The sequence below is a fragment of the Vulpes lagopus genome, chromosome 3, assembly GCF_018345385.1.
Source record: "Vulpes lagopus strain Blue_001 chromosome 3, ASM1834538v1, whole genome shotgun sequence".
NCBI classification, from domain to species: domain Eukaryota; kingdom Metazoa; phylum Chordata; class Mammalia; order Carnivora; family Canidae; genus Vulpes; species Vulpes lagopus.
The window spans coordinates 131237448-131259220 of NC_054826.1; the positions used below are offsets into that span (position 1 = coordinate 131237448).

At 39.6% G+C, this 21773-nt stretch overlaps 1 protein-coding gene across 1 annotated transcript in view; it reads right to left on the minus strand.

The window, feature by feature from the left end:
* Nucleotides 1-21284, minus strand: part of GNAI3 (G protein subunit alpha i3) — a 38231-nt gene extending 16947 nt beyond the window's left edge. Inside the window, exons 1-3 of the mRNA XM_041749210.1 lie at nucleotides 21028-21284; nucleotides 572-614; nucleotides 317-458 (exon numbers count right to left, since the gene is read on the minus strand). Of these exons, the coding sequence (XP_041605144.1) occupies nucleotides 317-458; nucleotides 572-614; nucleotides 21028-21145 (303 nt within the window). The 5' untranslated portion in view covers nucleotides 21146-21284. The remainder of the gene's footprint in view (nucleotides 1-316; nucleotides 459-571; nucleotides 615-21027) is intronic.
* Between the last annotated feature and the right edge of the window lie 489 nt (nucleotides 21285-21773).

Consider the following 21773-nt stretch of genomic DNA (forward strand, 5'->3'; position numbering starts at 1 on the left):
ATCTACCTCTTTTAGATTATTTTAATTTACTAGTATTTACTACTTTAAAATAAAACAGTGCTATAAAGAAGCAAATAAAAAAGAGCTGTCACAGAAACCTACAGTATATCCACACAATTACATTTCTTCAATTCTTCTTTCTGGTGGTAATCTAATATCTCCTAAAGCAGATTGCTAATACTTTTCAAATGGGCATACAGTACTTTGCTCCATCTTATCTTGTTGCTTAAATTCATTTCCCTAAAACACGAAGAAAATTTTCCTTAACTGAATCTACTAAAAGAAAGCAAGTGAAGAGGAAATGAGAAACACTTACTGCTCTGGCAGCTTCCCCAAAGTCAATCTTTAGCCGTCCCATGGCTCTTATGATCGCAATGATGGACTGTATAGTATTGCTGTAGACAACTACTTTATATTGTTTACATTCTTCCTCTGAATAGCCATCCTCATGAATGATTCTTTAAAAAGAAAACCACAAATCATTACCACAGACCTAAAAAGAAAAAGATACTATGGGCTTTTGTGCATTATGAGGAACTGTAGTTTTACAAAAGGCCATGTTCCAACTTACTTCATCTGTTTCACAATGGTGCTTTTACCAGATTCTCCAGCACCTGAAAGAAAAGAAAATCAGACTTTGAATTCACCTGTAATCAAACACAAAGTATGAAATCAATGTGAGTGCTAATTCTAGATTAATGGAAACCAAGGTCCCAGGGAAAACTTAAGTGAGGCTATCTAGCAAGAAAAATTACTAAGCTTTGTTATCAGAGTTTTTCACTTTAGCATAATTCAGCGACCAAATATAATTCCCTAAAAGTAGCCCAGACGCTACTTGATATCATTTGTGTCAAGCAGGCATACCTAAGGAGATATGGCAACATAAATACCTCTAGGAACTCATCCTCTACATGGAATACGATGATACAGAAACTGAACATAGGCAAAAATGAAATTATTTGTTCCTGGCCTATTTGCTTTTATTAATTCCTCTGTCAGTATCTTGTGGATCTGAGGAAATATTCCAAGAGTGATCCATCCTCTCAACCATGTGACTAGAATTCAAAATAGAAGCAGAGGAGGCGTCGTCCCCACTTTTTAACTATATATGCTCTCAGGACCACATTTCCCTTGTCTGTCAACCGGAATCACTTTAGTGGTCACCCATGTCAGATCAGCCCTCTCAGAATTCCTTAACATTTCACCGGCATTTCCTTAGTCAATTCCTTCTCCCACATTCCAAGATGCCTATTTCACACCATTTCCTTTCTCTCTCAAACCTTACAAACTCCTTCCCACTTCTGACTTTCACCTGATCATCTTGCCTCTTTTATTGGAAAAATTAAAGCACTCAAAAAATGATCTCATTTTCCCATAACCAAATCCACCAATCTAACTGTATTCCCACTAATATTCTCTACCTTCATCAATGGGTGAAGGGTTCCTGCCAGCATCTAAGACTAATCTTTTCAACTGTGTCCTAAACCCCCTGATTTTACCTATTCAAGGTCTTGGCTACTGCCACTATCCACGTCACTCACATATGAAGTTTTCACTTCCCACTGGGGTACTCTCATCAGTATACAAACCTGTTGCACTTTTTTCCATTTTAAATCAACATATACTCCTACTCCAACCTTTCCTTGACTCCACACATATTCCTCTGCCACTCTAATTTCTCTCTTCCTCCATGTAGAAAAACCCCTCTAGGTTGTCGATACTCATATTCTCCAGTTCTGTACCTCCAATTCTTCTCCTTAACCCACTCTTATCCACCACTCTAACTGAAACCACTTCTCATGTTTTCCAGCAACTTCCAATTTAACAAGCCCACTGATCAATTCTAGGTCTTTGAGCAGAAATGATCCAATGATGACTTCTCCCCTTGAAATATTTTCTTCACTAGGCAGGCTTCCAGACCCCACATCCTCCTGGTTTGACCCTTATGCTCACTCCTCAGTCTCCTCCCTCGTGTCTCTGAGTCTTAAGGTTTGTACAATTTGAGTACTCCTTCCCTGGGCCCTTTTCTCCACCTACATTCATTCCCTAAGTCATCTCATCTAATCTCCTGGTCTTAAACACTATTCATAAACTGATAGTAATAGTTAATATCTAATGTGTACTGTGTGCCAGATGCTGTTCTAAGCACTTTGCTTTTATTAATTCATTTAATCCTCACAATAACCCAGTGAGGCAGACACTTATTACCTCCATTTTATAGACGAGGTAAATGAAGCAGAGAGATGCCAAGTTAACTTGTCCACAATTAGTAACTGGCAAAGCTGAAATCTGCATTCACACAGTTTGGCTCCAAAGTTGTTATATACTGCCTGTATGCAAATGATTTCCAAATTTGTATCTCTAACTTTGGCTCCAGAGTCATGCATCTAAACCACCTACCTGATAACTCTCTTTAGATTTCTAACAGTCATCTCAAACTTAAAATGCCCAAAAATGAGTTACTGTTTCCCCACTGTAAGGGTGGGGAAAACAAAACCTGCTCCACCCTGTTTTCTCATCTCAGTAAATACCAGCACTCACCTAGCTGCTTAGGCCAAAAATGGCAGGTCACATGTAAAACAGAATGTGGGTGCCAGTACCAATATATACATCAAATATTAGTAAAACTTAATTTTTAAAAAATAAGTATAAATATAGTTGTAACAGTTTCTTCCTGGATCATCATGAACACACTAAAAACCATAAGCCTAGATTACTATTAAAGCTTCCTGAATGGTCCACTGCTTGAGACCTTGCCTTTCCTACAGCCAGTTTTCCACTAATAGCTGGACTGAATTTTGTGAGATGTAAATCAAATTATGTCACAACTCTGCCCCCAGGTTTGGACAACATAGGTCCACTTATACATGATTATTAAAAAAAAAAATACAGTACAGTACTATAATATTTTTTCATAAATAGTTTCTTTTCTCTAGCTTACTTAACTGAAAGAATGCAGTATATAATATATATGGCAAAGTATGTGCTAAGTGACTATGTATTTTATCAGTAAGACTTCCAATCAACAGTAGACTATTAATAGTAAATAGGTTATTAGTAGTTAAATTTTGGGAGGAGTCAAAAAGTTATATGTGGATTTTCAAGTATGTGGGGTGGGAGGGGGTGCTGGCACCCTTAACTCTATACTGTATGTCAACTGTACACTCAAAATAAAAATCCATGGACAATAAAGGTCAAACATACTCTGGCCCCTGCTGCTTACCACTTCCTACCACTTTACCCTCAATTCCTATCATTCTCCACTTCATTCTCTCCACTCTTGTCAGACCAGCTTTCTTGCTTTTTCTTCCAACATATCAAACTGGTTCTCAATGAGCTAGATCCTGACTCATGCTCTTTGCCATTTACTATTCCTTCTGCCTGGAGTAAGTTTTTACAAAATTTTCTTATTCCCTTAGAACAGCCTTCCCTGACTAATCTATTCCATCTTATTCTCTCTCCTCACTCTAGGTTATATTTTCACAAAGCACTTATAACTTCTTCACATTACAGATTTGTTCATTTCCTATTTCACTAAAATATAAAACCCATAAAGGATTATTCATCCCTGTATTCCCAGGGCCTAAAACTGGACGTGTCATAAATTAGCTAGGCAAATAAGTACTGTTGAACAGATACATTACTAATGCTTAGTTAAGCATGATCCCTTACTAAATATTTCTCAACTCTATCAACCAAAGCTGTTAGTTAAAATTCAAATAATTTAAAAATCCAGACAACTACATTTTTACACACTCAAAAAGGACATTTCTATTTGACTTTATCTCTGCACTTATCACCTAATGATAATCAGGAGTAGCACTAAATATTTACAAAACACACAAGGAATTTTTAATGATACTGTTTCTCCAGGGGAGCCTGCGTAGCTCACCAGTTAGCTGAGTGGCCAACTCTTAATTTTAGCTCAAGTTCATGATCTCAGGGTCTTGGGACTGAGCCCTGCATCCCGTCAGGCTCTGTGCTCAGCAAGGAGTCTGCTTGAGGATTCTCTCCCTCTTCCTCTACCCCATCCTGCCACTGTCCCCCCAATCCCCTCACTTGCCTGCCTGTCTGCCTGCTTTCTCTCAAATAAATCTTCAAAACAAGAAGTGCTTTCTCCCATGCATATCTACAAAAAAAAAAAAAACTATTTTTATTCTGAAGAAAAGAATACAGAAATATAATACTAGTTTAAGTACTAGTTTAAAACAGAATTCCCAGATGATTCCATGTTAGCACCAGCTACTAAATTAACCAGGAAAAGCAGAGATTAATGAAGTAATGTGCACCATTCTTCTACATATTGCAAACAGGATTTCTACCACTTACATTGGACTAAATGAAATAATCAACAAGTCCATTATCCTCAGAATCAATTTCTACTCATCTCATCAAGTTCCATCCTATGAAGGTGATTTCAAAGGAGTATGTTGCCCTGTGTCTCTCAAGTTTTTTCAATGTTCCCTGATAAGATGTCAGTCTGTCCTTCTCTTTATTTTCAACTACATCTATTTACCCAAGGTTTTACTAAGCATCCAGTTCCTCTCCATACAAGCACCTCTTACGGACTACAGCACTAAATACAAATACAAGATTTATCTTATTAAGTGTTCCAGGGCATTGTACAGAAATACAGAATGAAAAAAAATAAAAAAGAAAAAAGAAATAAAGAATTGGAAAAAAAAAAAAAAGAACTGCTTTATACCAAAAGTCTTTGACCCATTCAGCTTCCAGATCAGAAGAAAAGTGCCATCATCTTACCTTTCTTCCAAGTACGAAATCTAAGAATCATCTGGAACCCACTCACTCTTATCTCCTTACATTAAGCTGTAACAAAATCTTTCTTCTTATTCTTTTCTCAAATTAATCCTTTCTACTCCTCAGATGGCTGATGTTGTGCCTACTGTATGTTACTGCTGTAATTTTCTCAACTTACAGCTCAAAGCCCCTCTTCTTTCTTATCATTTCTAAATGGCACTAATAATTCTCTACCATTTTCTATAACCTTTTCTTATTAGGTCTGAATTCTTCATTTTTACTTCAATCCTATGTCTCATCTCCCACCCCCAATATATGTGATGTTTGGAACTTCCTAGTTTTGTTTACATCTTCTAATCTATCTTCCTTCAAAATTCATCACAAATTTAAGGAGAGATTCATTTGTCCATCTTCAATCTATCAGGGTAATAATACTAAGGAAACAAAGAATGTAATGGATATAAAGGAATTGCAAAGAAACAACCTATGGTTAGGAGAGGAAGAAACTGAAGGTGACTCTAGGCAGGAGGGAAGGAAATGGGTGGGGGATAGGATTTTGAGAGGAAAAAAGTCTGAAAGGTCCCAACAACAGGAGGGAATGGAATCATCCCTAAAACAATATACATCTAAAGGATGTCTTATATAAAGAGGAAGAAAGGACTAAAGGGAAGCCACAGAGATTTCTGAGAGAAAAAGGAGAGAAAGAGCCAAGGCAGGCAATCTGCAGAGGATAAACAGGTAGAATTAATTTTGAAAATCTCTTATTAACAATCAAATAAAATGAGTAAGAAGTATGTGTGGCAGTTAAGTTTGATCAACCAACAAGGTCAGATGAAAAGCAATTCACCAGTACATACTCTACTGTAAAATCATTATATTTACCTAAAAACATCCCAAGTTTTATTTTTAAGGAGCTCCTGGAAAGCAGGCACCATCACATGTTCCCTCTATTTCTTCCCATAACATATACTATATTATGGGTATGTAAACAAGAGATGATGATAACGTCTTTGCACAATTTTTATAGGCCAGTGAATTGGTAATCAAATAATTATCATGAGAAAACACATTCAACTCACATACACAATGATTTTAAAAATTAACTCTAAAAGATGGCTGATACTCAAAAACATTGTATCATCCAATAGTCTTCTCTTTTCTTTCACTTTCATTAAAAGAAAACTTAAAGCCAGTCTAAGAAGTACATTATATCTGCGCCTTCAGGTACAATGAATTTCCTTATCTGCAAAAACAAGGGTCAACAGGAGATGCTTAGAACAATAGCTGGCATATAGTAGATATTCAATAAATGTTAACCAGCTGGCTATTATTTGGGAATGCTGTTTTCACTGTTAGGAATACCAACAAGTCATGTTAGGTCCCCCAAAGTTGGGGTACCTGGGTGGCTCAGTGGTTGAGCATCTGCCTGAAGCTCAGGTCATGATCCCTGGGATCAAGTCCCCCATCCAGCTCCCCACAGGGAGCCTGCTTCTCCCTCTGCCTGTGTCTCTACCTTTCTGTGTCTCTTATGAATAAATTTTTTTAAAATCTTAAAAAAAAGTCCCCAAAAGTTTAATAAAAACTCTTTGGATACTGATGTTCGTTCAAAATCCCAGCAGAAATGGTATAAATACTTATCAGCTAGTTCACAATAACAAAAATCTAGATGGAGTCTGGATTCACACACTAAAACAGCAACTTAGAACCTAAATGCCACAGCAAACTATGTCAAAGCATTAATCATTTTTTCCACCCCACCATGAGGAACAAAAACACGCTCTTCCTCAAATATATTTTCAGCCCCTAGATACTCCTAACTACCTCCTCTCCCACACTTCTCACCCATCTGTATGTTCCTTGAATGTTCTTCAAAGGTTTTTGTACCACTATCATGTATACTAGCAGTTATTCCAGTAGAAACTGAAACATATCCTTTTCCTTTTAAATACTAATTTCTGTGGAGAAATCTTGAAACTTGTAAAAGTGCACATTATAACTAGGACAAAGCCCTCTTTCTAGAGGTCTGCATAACTTAAGTCCCAGTATAGCACTATTTTTAGATAATGCTCTAGCCAGGGCTAGACCAAAACACTCTTCTTGGTCTTTCTACAGCCCATCCTTCTCCCCCACCCCTTCTCAGACACTTGGGCACATATGACTAAAACAGGCATAGACAGCCTTCCTCTCACAGCAGGTTAAAAGTTTGATCAGCACATATATTTGATTTTTCTAACTTCACTTAAAAAGATTTTCTTAGTTAATGATACCATATAGTAATAAATTCAACGGAAGAGTAGATTTTATTCCTAGCTTTACCATGACTAGCTGTGTGACTTGGGCAAGTCACCTAACTTCACAATGCCAACCCCCTAAATATAAAATATGAAAGACTTTGGCCTAGATGTGCCCTTTAACATCTTAGTTGCTAACATTCTATGACTACAATTATAAGGCTAAAAGCAGATTAAATCTCTACTCCTGACACACAGAGGCTTCAAATCAAACCATGAATCCATATCTTCCTACTAACCCATTCATTCAAAATAGCTACCATAATATAATGACCAGCATGCTCTCCAATCACGCACTCCTGATCAACACAGAGAAGACAAAGAAAAGTACCACACTGTAATGAAGTAAGAGTTGTCCGGAAGCCAACCTTCTATATTCATGCTTGAAGGTATTCTATAATTACACAGTCTCAAACTAACAGAACATTCAAGTTATATTGCTATTTTTAAGAAAAAATGTATCTTTAACAAAAGGTCACAGCAGCACAGTTTATGTTATTTCCAATAATAAGCTTATCTATTGCTCTTATTGATTTGTTTACTGACAGGCATAACTAACAGAGTAAAAATTCAGATTAAAGTTAAAAATGACATTTCAAAAAAAAAAAAAAAGACATTTCATTCAAAATGCTTTTCAAAGTACCAGACTTAATACAAAACCAGCTGCTCCCTAATTCAGTAAAAGAAAAGGTTAGCAGAATTATAGATGTGAAACACATTATGGAGCAAATTAAAATTGTTATTCATTAAAAAAAAAAAAAGGTCTCTTGTATGTATCTGGAACCGCTAGACACAAATACAAATAAGGAATGTGTGGTCTCATGATGATGTTAGATCTATTTTATGTGTGAAATTATCAAGTTTCCATAGCCTAAAATATCAGAACAATTGCTTCACCCAGCCCACTGCCTCTTTAAGCATGCCAAGTCTCTACATATGAACATCCTTGAAAACCTTATTTAACTCAAACATCAACTTTTTGCTGAAGCCTTCTTCATTTCCTCTCAGCGAAGATATTACTGCCATGCCAAGTCTCTACATATGAACATCCTTGAAAACCTTATTTAACTCAAACATCAACTTTTCGCTGAAGCCTTCTTCATTTCCTCTCAGCGGAGATATTACTGCCACTCTGATGGCTAATACAGATTCTTCCCTTTCAGCCTAAATCCTAGAGATTAATTTCCAAAACTAAGTCCCAAATTGTCCTTCCCAGGCTCTTTTTATCTCTAGCCAGGTGTGGCTACTCTAAAAAGAACTTATTTGACTGTCTTCCAGATCCTAATCTTGCTTTACATAAACTGCTAACTGGTTTTCTTGATTTTGATTAAAATGGTAATGAAACTCTTTCTAGTATGATCTGAAAACCCTTCCACATCCTGACAAGACTCAACTTGGCCCTATAGTTTAGTGTCAAACACCATCACACTAATACTTGGTCAAATTACTATGATTACTTGGGTTTGTACCTGTTTAGGACTCCATTAGTCCTAAACTCAAAAAAGCACACTCCTCGAAAGCACAAAACAGTGCCTTCTTTTTGTGTTTCTACTACCCCCCCCCCCCCCCATATCTAGGACAGAGTGCCAAGTACATAATAACTGTGGGATGAATGATTTGAGTTTCTATGAGATTCAGTAGTTGCCTAATCACATTTTGTAAATGCCAGCTGCAATGAATGGAATTTTCAATGTGGGCAGTTAATAGATTTCCATTCCTCTGCTATCTTTACTCAGCCCCACATCCATTCCTGGCTAGGCCTTCAGCTCTCAACCCACAACCATACCTGTAAATTTGGACTCATTCACAAGTCTCCTATTCACCTTATTCCCCTCTAAACCTCTCAAACCCTGCCACAGCTCCCATGCAATTGCACCCACCACCTACTTCAGTGAAATAAACTACAAATTTGTCCTGAACATCCTGTATCCCAAACCTAAAAGAGTACATGAAACATAATGAGTACTCAAATACCTGTTCAGTGAATGAATAAATGAATGAATATATTAAAGGTAAAAGATGGCAGTTAGTTGTGATTGACAGATTATGGGTCTCTTCTGGGAAAGAGTTTTCTTCTTTGGGGGGAGGAGAGGAGCAGGGGAGAGGAAGAGAGAGATCTCAAGCAGGCTACAGGCCATGTGGAGCCTGAATTGGGGCTGAATCTTACGATCTTGGTATCATGACCTGAGCCAAAACCAAGAGTTGGATGCTTAACCAACTAAGTCAATCAGATGCCCCCGAAAAAGATTTTTCTAGGAAGCAATCACATACCAACAACCAAAAAGGCTTAAGACACATATAACAAGTTTTTGATAAAACTCTGCTGATATACAGGTGCCTCGGTGGCTCAGTCAGTTAAGAGTCTGACTTTAGGGCAGCCCTGGTGGCACAGCGGTTTAGCACCGCCTGCAGCCCAGGGCATGATCCTGGAGACCCTGGATCAAGTCCCACGTCAGGCTCTCTGCATGGTGCCTGCTTCTCCCTCTGCCTGTGTCTCTGCCTCTCTCTCTCTCTCTCTCTCTCTCTCTCTATGAATAAATAAATAAAAAATATTTAAAAAAAAAAGACTGACTTTAGCTCATGCCATAATCTTGGGGGTCTGTGCTTAGAGGGGAGTCAGCGTCTCCCTCTGCCCCTCCCCCAGCTAGTGCTCTCACTCTCGCTGTCTCCCCCTAATAAATAAACAGAATCTTAAAAAATTATATATTACACTGATACATTAAAATAATTAATTAACTGATATATTAACTGTTTATATTAGACATAATTTCAGAATATATGCCTGCCCATAACCTCTAGAGAAATCCCTACTTAGTTTCCTCAGGGCAATTGCCTACTGAGCCACGCCCCTCTCTGTGATTGGATAAGGATACCTGACACAGGAATCACCCAGTCACAGGTTGACAGGGCCTACACCCTGTGTGACCTAGCTCCAAAAGATGGGTAAAAACACTCAGATTATCGAGGAATCTCCACTAGAAGATACAGAAAAAGTCTTAATAATTACAAGATCAAAATGTTTTAAATCCTAGATTAAGAGGGGGAGGCGGGAAGAGCAACTCACTTAGCCTCCTCCAAATGTTATCACTTGAGAATATGAAAAAGGTAACTTGAGTGTTGCTAAAGATCATGTGTACTCTTCTGGCAACTGGCCAATTAAGAGGGAGAAGCAGGGTTTCTTCTTCACCTTTGTGGAATATAAAAAGAATGCTTAAGGGAGCAGTCATTTGTGAGCAAGGAGGGAGATTATCCTCTGGCTGCCTCAATGTTCTAATTTGGCCCCTGGTGAGTAAGTTTGCTTTTATGTCTTTAAAAGCAGGGCAACAAATAGCCATTTTGATGCTAACACTAAATTATATAGTATGTACATAGAACATGACTGAACACTATTTTTGCAAAGATGTGTTTTTTTCTAGCTCTGCCTCAAAATTTTCTTGTGAGACAGAAATGTAAAATACTCAGTTTTAACCCATACAAATAAATTTTTATATGCAACGGAGATGTCCTCCAAAGGTAACTGTAATGTTACATCCATTCACCAAAATCCATATATCCCCAAATTCTACACTTAAAGATGTTAGAATCAGGGCAGTCCCGGTGGCCCAGTGGTTTAGTGCCGCCTTCAGCCTGGGGTGTGATCCTGGAGACCCAGGATCGAGTTCCGCGTCGGGCTCTCTGTGTGGAGCCTGCTTCTCCCTCTGCCTGTGCCTCTGCCTCTCTCTGTCTGTCATGAATAAATAAAATCTTAAAAAAAAAAGTTAAAATCATATCCCTAAGTCTCCCAAACACTGATGGCAGCACATAGCACTTTTCTACGGGTCTATTCAATCAAATGCAAATACCACATTTTGAAAATTCACAAATAGCAAAACATTATAAATTGAGTTGCCAGATCATAAGGATACCTACAATTTCAACTTCCCTTACCTTACAGATATTCATCAATGCACGAAGTCAAAACCCAGAAAGTTTGGGGTTCATACATATATTTACTTTTACTAACCTTTTGTGACAGCATAAATTAGTATAGCAATTTTAAAAAGGCAGTTAAGTATGAGGGAGGAGAATACAAAGTCCCTAGATGATTTCCCCCAAATTATATCATTATTTATCTCTGTCTGTAAACTAAAATAGGGCTGAAAAGACAGCTACTAAAAATTCAAATCAACACTCTCCAAATCCCATGCACACCTTTCCAGCCTTATCTCCCACAGTCCTCCTATACCAACTCTTCATCCTAAGCCAATCTATTTGTTCATATTCCTGGCCTGGATGCACTTTCTTCTAGTCTTTGTCTTAAGAGTTCTATTTATCCTTCAAGGTCCATCTCAAATGTTGTCTTCTCTGGGAAGACTTCCTGAGGTATTTCTTTCTCCTCCTCAAATTGGCTACTCCTGTAACCACATTCCACATACATTAGAATGCACCAATATTGTGCAGTGTTGACAAATATACCATAGCTATGTAAGATGTCAACATTAAGGGAAACCAGGTGAAGACTATACAGATACTCTATGTACTATCTCTGCAACTTTCCTATAAATGTGAAATTATTACAAAATAAAAAGCTTATCAAAAAAACTTGTAGGGGCACCTAGGTGGCTTAGGTGGTTAAAAGTCTGCCTTTGGCTCAGGTCATGATCCTGGGGTCCTTGGTTCAAGCCCTTTATCAGGTTCCCAGCTCAGCAAGGAGCCTGCTTCTCCCTCTGCCTGTGTCTCTGCCTCTCTCTCTGTGTCTCTCATAAATAAATAAATCTTAAACACACACACACACACACACACAAACTTGTAGGTAGTCTAGAAAAACTCAAAAAACTACAAATACTGAAGAAGATGTAAATTTTAGTTATAACCATAACAACAAAAATGCAAGGATAAGAAACATACTTCTGCGGGTGGCTGGGTGGCTCAGTTGCTTAAGCATCTGCTTCAGGCTCCGGTCATGATCCCAGATCCCTGGGATTGAGTCCCGCATGGAGCACCCTGCTCAGTGGGGACTCTACTTCTCCCTCTCCCTCTGCCCCTCCCCCTGCTTGTGTGCTCTCACTCACTCTCTCTCTCAAATAAATAAAATCATAAAAAAAGAAAAAAGAAAAAAGAAATACACTTCTCCTCTGAGAAGTTGAGGAAGAGGGGTGCCTGGGTGGCTCAGTTGGTTAAATGTCTGCCTTCAGCTCAGGTTGTGATCCCAGAGTCCTGGGATCAAGCCCCATATAGGGTGTCCTTGCTCAGCAGGGAGTCTGTTTTTCCCTCTGCTCTCCCTCAACTTGTGTTCTCTCTCTCAAATAAATAAATAAAATCTTAAAGAAAAAAAGGAACAGAGGAAGGAAGGAAATTAGTTTTTAACAACCTGAAATGAACCAAAATACATAAGTAATGCTGAAAAATGATGAGAGAAATTTATGTTATTAAACTGAAGTAATTCAAAGTCTATTTTCAAAAATAGATAACACTGAAATAGCTTCCATGGAAAGTTTAAAACTGCATTATCCTAACACATACATCAGACCTACATTATCTGTGTAAATCATGGTAGTAATTTTATCATTACATCAAACAGAACCTGGTTCATTTGTTGTTTTTTTTTTTAAGATTTTATTTATTCATGACAGAGAGAGAGGCAGAGACACAGGCAGAGGGAGAAGCAGGCTTCCTGCATGGAGCCCGACATGGGACTCGATCCTGGGTCTCCAGGATCAGGCCAGGGGCCGAAGGCGGCACTAAACCGTTGAGCCACCCGGGCTGCCCCCAAACCCTGTTTTGAAGTTACCAATTCTGATGTTCTAACTTCAGGAAATAGAGAGGAAAATGTTCTATCAGAAGTATGTCACTCTAAAACAATCCTATAATTTACAGTAATCTTTAATATGTAATTTCCAAGGTCCTAGGCAAAATCCATTTCCATACAACATTCTCCATTTAATAAAAAAGTCTAAAAACTAGGGATATCAATACATGACTAAAACAAATCCAGATACAGTGTACCATTTCTATAACAAGCTCTTAGAGTTCTTTTTTTTTTTTTTTTAAGATTTTATTTATTCATTCCTGAGACACAGAGAGAGAGAGAGAGAGGCAGAGACACAGGGAGAGGGAGAAGCAGGCTCCATGCAGGGAGCCCAAAGTGGGACTCGATCCTGGGACTCCAGGATCAGGCCCCGGGCTGAAGGTGGCACTAAACCGCTGAGCCACCCGGGCTGCCCAAGCTCTTAGAGTTCAATGGAATACTATTATAATTTTAAAATCCAACTATTAGGGATCCCTGGATGGCTCAGCGGTTTAGCTCCTGCCTTCGGCCCAGGGCATGATCCTGGAGTCCCGGGATCGAGTCCTGCGTCGGGCTCCCTGCATGGAGCCTGCTTCTCCCTCTGCCTGTGTCTCTGCCTCTCTCTCTCTGTGTGTGTGTTTGTGTATCTCTCAGGAATGAATAAATAAAATCTTTTAAAAAAATAAAAAAATCCAACTATTACAGGAAATTATAAAATGACAAGAATCAAACTACCTTGCTAATTAATTTTAAAGAAGTCTTATTTATATGGTCCCCATATCACCAGAGTAATAACTATAAACAGCAGGCCACATAAACAAAAGCAAGAGAGGAGCGCCTGGGTGGCTCAGTTGGTTAAGTATCTGCCTTTGGCTCAGGTCAAGATCTTGGGATCCTAGGATCAAGCCCCACATCGGGCTCCCTGTTCAGTGCAGAGGCTGCTTCTCTCTCTCCCCCTCTCCCCCTCCCTCTGCTGTGCTCTAATAAATGAATAAAATCTTAAAAAACAACAACAAAAAACAAAGTCACAAGATACAAGCACAATTTAAACACAAGAGTATGTTTTAATCATGATGAGACACACCTGACTAGACAGCTGTAGATTTAAACAAGCAACTAGAAAAAATTTAGAATATTATCTACTTCAACAAAATTTTTTCAAGGTGTAAAACATTAACAATTACCAAAAAAACTCAGTCTTTTTATACAAATATTAAAAACATTTACCCATTGTGAATTAGACTTGGTGACAAAAAAAAAAAAAAAAAAAGACTTGATGACAAAAAGAAGCCCATAACAGCAAAACAGTAATGGAAAAATGAACATACTAATGTCTTCAATAGCCCTTAACAAATCTTAGTCTTTTAAGTATCTTCCAAGTCCAACTTGAAAAATCAAAGGAAATCCACTAAAGACTATACCCTCTTGAAACTTGTTTCTAAGATTACCAGGCCATTATTCAGGTACAAGTCAAACAAATTTGGTCATTCTAGTTCTTCTTATTCATTTGTTACAACTTACTAAATATCAAGACAAGAAAAATAGGGAGAGCACTGTATCAAAACTGGGACAATTAAACAGTGCTCCAAAGACAATGTTATTCAGCTCAAGCAGCTTGAATTACAGATATGACACAGATGATTGCTAAGCAGGTAACAGAATAGCCTGGAGAGATAAAGGTTTAAAGATAAACTCTAACTTGCTAAACACTGAAAAAGAATTTTACTAAAATGAAGACAGTTGAAAATCAAACACTACAACAGTTTCTTCTCTTTTTATTCTCTTGAACATTTACATTATGGGCACTTTATAAATTTATGTCTTTCAGCCGTTTAACTATCTTCCTAAACAGTTTTATTACATTACACTAATTTCAGCCAAACTAAAGAATAAGAGAAATAACAACACAAAAGCAGCCTTCTTTATAAACCCTGCTAAAATATTTCATCTGGTTGATAATACTAACATCATAGACAAGAGACCCCTGAAATCAGACTTCATTGTACAGATACACAAAAAATGAAGCTCAGAGATTAGAACAAATCCCCCAATTTTCAGCATCTTTGCTCTTTAATCCTATACTACATGGGATCTCCTATTTACGAATTAAGTTACCAGTTCAAAGAACTGTCTTTCATTAGTGCTAGTCTACTACATTCTTTGACTAGAAAACAAATTTTTTGTTGTTGTTGCTTTTTTTTTTTGTTTTGGGTTTTTTTTTTTTTAAAGATTTTGTTTATTTATTCATGAGAGACAGAGAGGCAGAGACATAAACAGAGGGAGAAGTAGGCTCCATGCAGGGAGCCTGATGGGGGACTCGATCCTAGGACTCCAGGATTGTACCCTGGGCCGAAGGGAGGCGCTAAACTGCTGAGCCACCCAGGAATCCCAGAAAACAAGTTTTAAAACAAACTTCAGTTACCTGAACAAATTTAGTATCCACTGCTCTAAATAATTCTTATAAGACCCATATTTTGGGGGATCCCTGGGTGGCTCAGCGGTTTAGCGCCGCCTTCAGCCCAGGGCGTGATCCTGGAGACCTGGAATCGAGTCCTGCATTGGGCTCCCTGCATGGAGCCTGCTTCTCCCTCCATCTGTCTCTGCCTCTCTCTCTCTCTGTCTCTCATGAATAAATAAAATCTTTAAAAGAAAAAAAAAAGACCCATATTTTTATTCTTCGGTCTTTACTGCTAATATTCTAGTTCCTGAGGACTTAAAACATCTTTTCCTCCCCACCTTCCCTGACAAGCCCATTCTCCAATAAAATAAAACTAAGCTAAACTAAACTAACGAAATATAAGACAGAGCATGGACAGTCTTAGGAATAATTAAAAGGTCACATGCTGGGCAGCCCAGGTGGCTCAGTGGTTTAGCGCCACCTTCAGCCCAGGGCCTGATCCTGGAGACTCGGGATCGAGTCCCATGTCAGGTTCCCTGCATGGAGTCTGCTTGTGTGTCTCTGCTTCTCTCTCTCTGTCTCATGAATAAATAAGTAAAAATTAAAAAAAAAAAAAAGGTCACATGCTTGTCAAATCTATTAAGTACGAAGACCCTATTCTATGGTCATCTCTGTACTTCAGAATTAGCATACTTAGGGAAAACTGCAATATTGTAATTCCTGAAAAGGACCATATTTTCAGACTAAACAAGTAATGATATATATACATTTAAGAACAAAGAACAGTTAAGTGCAAATAAAAAACAAATCTATCTCTGAACTGTGACTTTTTTTTATGCCAGTTCATTTTCCCCCCAGACACAAGATGCATCTTCACAAGAAATCTAATAACTGCTTATGAATCTTCTGCCAAATAAATGGCAAACCTTAAAGAATATCATCCTATAAGAATTTAATTTAATCAATATAACAACAGTATTATTGTTATTACTAAGGCAAACGAAAGCAATTGATTATAGGTATTATAAAAAATTCAAATTAAGAAGCTAGTATGGGCTAAATTAAAGGAAAAGTTAGGTATTATAACTTTAATTATCAAAAACTCTTATTTTCAATAATAAGCATATTCAGCCGGTAAATACTGATATTTATATATGAGTAATAAATTGTATAAGGTTTTTTTTTTAAGATTTTATTTATTTATTCATTCATAGAGACAGAGAGAAGCAGAGACACAGGCAGATGGAGAAGCAGGTTCCATGCAGGGAGCCCAACGCAAGACTGGATGCCGGGTCTCAATCCCAGGTCTCCACGACCACACCCTGGGCTGCAGGCGGCGCCAAACCGCTGCGCCATCGGAGCTGCCCAAATAGTATAAGGTTTAAGTCAATTAGAGGATTCCAATCCTCTGCATGCAACTTAATTTTTGCCATACCACCACCACAAAAATCCTAAAGAACAAAGCATTAAAATTATTTTGTATAATAATGTTTTCTCAAGATCTCCTAAGGAGAATTATCAAGAAATAAAAATCTAAATATAGCACAGGAGTAAATCAATAACTTATAAAATTATAATATTTAATTCCTTGAATCTCTGAAAAGAATATATTATTTTATTTTTAAAGATTTTATTTATTTATTTGAGAGAGAAAGTATGAGTACACCTGCAAGCAGGGGGAAAGGAAAACACAGGCTCCCCGCTGAGCAGGCAGCCTGACATGGGGTTCCTCTACCCAAGGACCTTGAAATGACCTGAGCCTAAGGTAGATGCTTAACTGAGCTGCCCAGGATCCCCAAGAATATATTATTTTAAAAAATCAAATTACTGGGCAGCCCGGGTGGCTCAGCGGTTTAGCACCACCTTCGGCCCAGGGCATGATCCTGGAGACCCGGGATTGAGTCCCACGTTGGGCTCCATGCATGGAGCCTGCTTCTCCCTCTGCCGGTGTCTGCCTCTGTCTCTCTGTGTCTCTCATGAATAAATAAATAAAGTCTTTAAAAAAAAAAAAAATCAAATTACTTGTCTGAAACACCCTTGAAAAAAGTAGCTAAATGATAAGCTTTCACAGACATTATCATAATAAAAGAAATTACCAACACTGAATATTTGTTTGCTAAACATTTTACATATATTTTCTTATTGCAATATTACAAAATAAGCATCATCATGCCCACCTTATATATGAAAAATTAAGATTCACTGGCTAAGTTATATGCTCTGGGTCTCACAGCTAGTAAGTGAAAGGGAACTGAATCTAGTTCTATGAGACTCTGAAAGCAGTGCTCTTATCCATTCATTAAACCAATGCTTCCCAATTTCTGACACATGATGGCCACACTGAAAAAATGATATTTGTAAGGCTTACTAAGGGAAGCTGGCAGGGCTTGGTAAAAATAATATATTTTTTCTTTATATCACAAAATTATGACATGAAAATAAGATACAAAGTATTACAGATGATATTAAATACTAACTGACATAAACCTTCCTAATAAAATATTTTCAACTACCATCTTCCCAAAGTTTAAAGAAATCGTACTAAAAGTGTTCAAATATCATTTCAACTGTTGCAAAATTTTGAAAAGTTATGAAAATGATTTAAAATCTCAAAAATATAGGGGTGCCTGGGTGGCTCAGTCAGTAAGCATCTGCCTTCAGCTTGTATCACAATCCCAGCGTCCCGGGATGGAACCCCTGCACCGACATCAGGCTCCCTGCTCAGTAAGGAGCCTGCTTCTCCCTCTCCCTCTGCAGCAACCCCTGCTTACGCTCTCTTGCTCTCTCTCAAATAAATAAATAAAAATCTTTAAAAAATAATAAAATTTCAAAACTACAAAAAAAAATTTACAAACAGCATACTTGTATGCCATCCTATGCACTGCATTCTTGTTGGGAAGCTTTGCAATAATATAACTTTGTCTTTCCACCTACTATTGTGACTAAACATTACTTTGGCATTTTCAAGATCTTCTCAAAAACATACCTAAAGGAAATTCAAACCAAAGGTAATCAAAAAATTGTAACACATTAACTATTCCTTAACTAATTTATTTTTTTTAAGGTTTTATTTATTTATTTATTTATTCATGAGAGAAAGAGAGAGAGAGAGGCAGAGACACAGGCAGAGGGAGAAGCAGGCTCCATGCAGGGAGCCCAATGTGGGACTCCATCCTGGGTCTCCAGGATCCCGCCCTGGGCTGAAGGCAGCGCTAAACCACTGAGCCACCAGGGCTGCCCTCCTTAACTAATTTAATTAGAATTTGAAACACTCTGACTTCATAGTCCACCTTGTTAATCACTATACTAAACTGCATCTCTCCAAAAGAGAAAATACAATACACCTATTGTGTGCCAGGAGAGACAAAGGTAACCAAATACATCCCAACTTAGACAAGTTTGTTAGTTTCACAGCATGAAGTAAAAACTTGCATGTACATCAAAGGACGTATTCTATAGCAAAAAAAAAAAAAAAAAAAAAAGGTTGTATGTATATTGTGATGAGTGTGTTCTGCTTACTGAAAATAAGGGGTAACTTTAACTTCTGTGCATTGATATGGTTCAAGCAAGAGCATCTGTGTTTGCAACTATTTATATTTGTTGACTTGCTCAAGAATATTAAAAAATCTTACTTAAAACAATGAAATTGATAAAAATTAAAAGCAAATGTTTTAGTACTTTGATTTTTACTTACTGTTTTTGAAGTTCGCTAAGTCATCATGTGTTTAATTTTGTTTTTAATTAAATGCACTATTTATAAAATCCCAAATAAAGATTTTTTCCAGACATTTGCTTGCCTAAATTCTCCCTGCCAAATCCTGCCATTTGGAAGAAAACCTCACAGTTTACAACTGTACTACAATAGGCTAATGTCCTGAGGAGATCTCTGATGGTCAATGTAATTCAAAACATTTACAGAAGATGAAAATACACCTTTAATTTCATAACCAATCAATCAATACAGACATTAATGCCTTGAGTATTATATAATGGTTTGTATTAAGGATCCGAAAGAGCCCCAAGAGCAATGTCCAACATTAGGTTGTTCATGCTAGTAAATATGTAAGAAGCACCTACTATGTGCCGTGGACCATGCTCATCCACAAATGATACCTGTTAAACAGAGAGTGGCAGTCTAGAACTACAATTCAAATTCTTGTGTTATGAATATCACGTTAGATATTCAAACCAAAAGCTCAAGCTCCAATGCATAACTTTCTTCCTATATCCAAGGCGCTATTCCTAGGGCTTCTGCAATCTACAAACCACTAAATATGCTAACATGAAGAGACTAGCATGGGCACCCAGCACAACCCCGAGTACAAAATAAGCCTTGGGTTATGGTGGTGTACTCTGTCCTCTGGAGCTTTACACCATGAAAATTTGGCACTTCTCCTAACGTGACTTGTTTTTCCCAAAAATTGTTTTAAAAAGTTCCGTTGCAAAAAAAGAAAAAAAAGGGGGGGGGGGGCTTTGTTGCTTACAAAAACTATTACTCCTACATATTCTTCTCTAACAGAACTTTAGAAAATACTAATAGTAAAGAAACAGCGACAACTAATTAGTAAGCTGATGCCAGGGTACTTTATATGACTTACTGAGCCTCTAGAAACTGGTCTCAAAAATGCTTAAAAATCATGCTGAGTGGGACGCCCAGGTGGCTCAGCGGTTGAGCGTCTGCCTTCGGCCCAGGCGGTGATCCCGGGGTTCTGGGATCGAGTCCCACGTCGGGCTCCCTGAATGGGGCCTGCTTCTCCCTCTGCCTGTGTCTCTGCCTCTCTCTGTGTGTGTCTCTTATGAATAAATACATAAAATCTTTGAAAAAAAAAATCATGCTGAGTAAAACGCATCTGACTGTACCTAAAAGCTGCTCAAAAAGAATGTCGGGTAAAAAAAATAGTAATTTCTGAAGCCAATATTTTTAGTTTGGAGAGACAGCTCACTAGAAGTTTGTCACAGCTTTTATAGTGTGTCCAATTCCATAATCTATCCTAAGATAACTCCATTCCCACTGCACATCATCCCTAGCAACTATTCAGCAACTCCCAATATGTAATCTATTGTCCACTGTATCTTTGACCACAAACCTCAAACCAGCCAGTCCTTAAATTTCCTCGGCTCACAAAACCTCCCCCTTTATATAAACAAGAGGAGTTACAAAAACCTTCAGAGAGTAAAAGTGACATAAGGCGGTGAAAAAGTATACACAGCCCGTGCACGCAAGCTCTTCTCCTTTGTATCCAAGAACGTGTCATGGATCCCAATCACACACCTTCGCATTCCTGGTTAATCCAGGGTTCCTCCGCCTTATCAATAGTTGAAAACGCCCACGTGCTAATAAAGGAGAGTCCTTACACGTCCACTCAGTCTCAGACCCTGTTTACATTACTCATTCGCGCATCCCAACTCCATCCGGTCGAGGTATCGCTCCAACTCCTAAGCCATCACACGAGCCTCACCCACACTCTCCCGTCCTCTTCGCTATCAACACGCTCCAACTCCCTGCAAAGCCTTCCCTACCATCAGCTCTCCCTTTATGAGTCTTTCCCGGGTCCCCAACACAGCCTCCACGTCCTCCAGCCCAGCGCCGACTCCAGCACGGAGTCACGCCCTCCCCGCAGCCTAATTCCTACAACCCCAAACCCCACCCCTTCCTCGCGCCCGCCGGGCCTCCCGCCCCACGGCCGTCACGCCCCCAGATCCCTCCGGGGTCCTTCCAGCCGGCCGGGCCTCCCCCCTCAGGGCTGCCGTGCGCCCGGGCCTCCCACCCCCCCCCCTCGCCGGCTCCGCCAGCCCCGCCCTCAGCCCCTCACCAAGGAGCAGCAGCTTCACTTCTTTGGCCGCTTTCTCCCCGTCCTCCCGCAAGTTGCGGTCGATCATTTTGCTCCGCTCCACCGCCGCCTTGTCCTCGGCGCTCAACGTGCAGCCCATGGCGGCGGCGGGAGTGGGGACCGAGCCCGGGCTCACTCACACACCGCAGAGACTGCGGCTCGGCGGGCGCAGACGGCGTCTACTGCTGGGCGGCGGCCCTCTCCGTCAGCTCCTTGAGCGCCCGAAGCAACCGGATATCCGGCGTGTACGACACTTCCGGCGACGCCCCACGGCGGTGACTGCTCCGCGTCTCCCGCTGGAGCCGAGGAGGAGCGACCGAAGGCGGAAGTGCGGTGCCGGGCGGGCGAGGCGTTGGCCAGTCCCGGGGACGCCGCACGGCTTACAGCCTCTTCTCCTTCTCGGCTGCTTTATTTGGATAAATGTAGAAGAACCAGGGACTGGCTTCCCCAGTTCGTGGCGCCCTCCTGAGTCCCAGCCGGCCTTGGAGGGCGGCGGGGTTCCCAGGAAGAGTCCGCTCCCCGCACGGAAGTTCCTGCTGGGGGCTTCTCCCCGGCCAGGAAGCCCCTGTGGCCCCAGGCTGTGGGGAGCCCGAGCGTCCTCCCGAGGGTGCCCTGCCGAGCTGTGCCGGCCCGGCCGCGGTGGGAGCTCGCCGCGCACCCTAGCCCCCGCGCCTGCGTCCCCCCGGGGCCCGCCGCTGCCCCGGTGGGACCGCCCTCCTGGACGATCC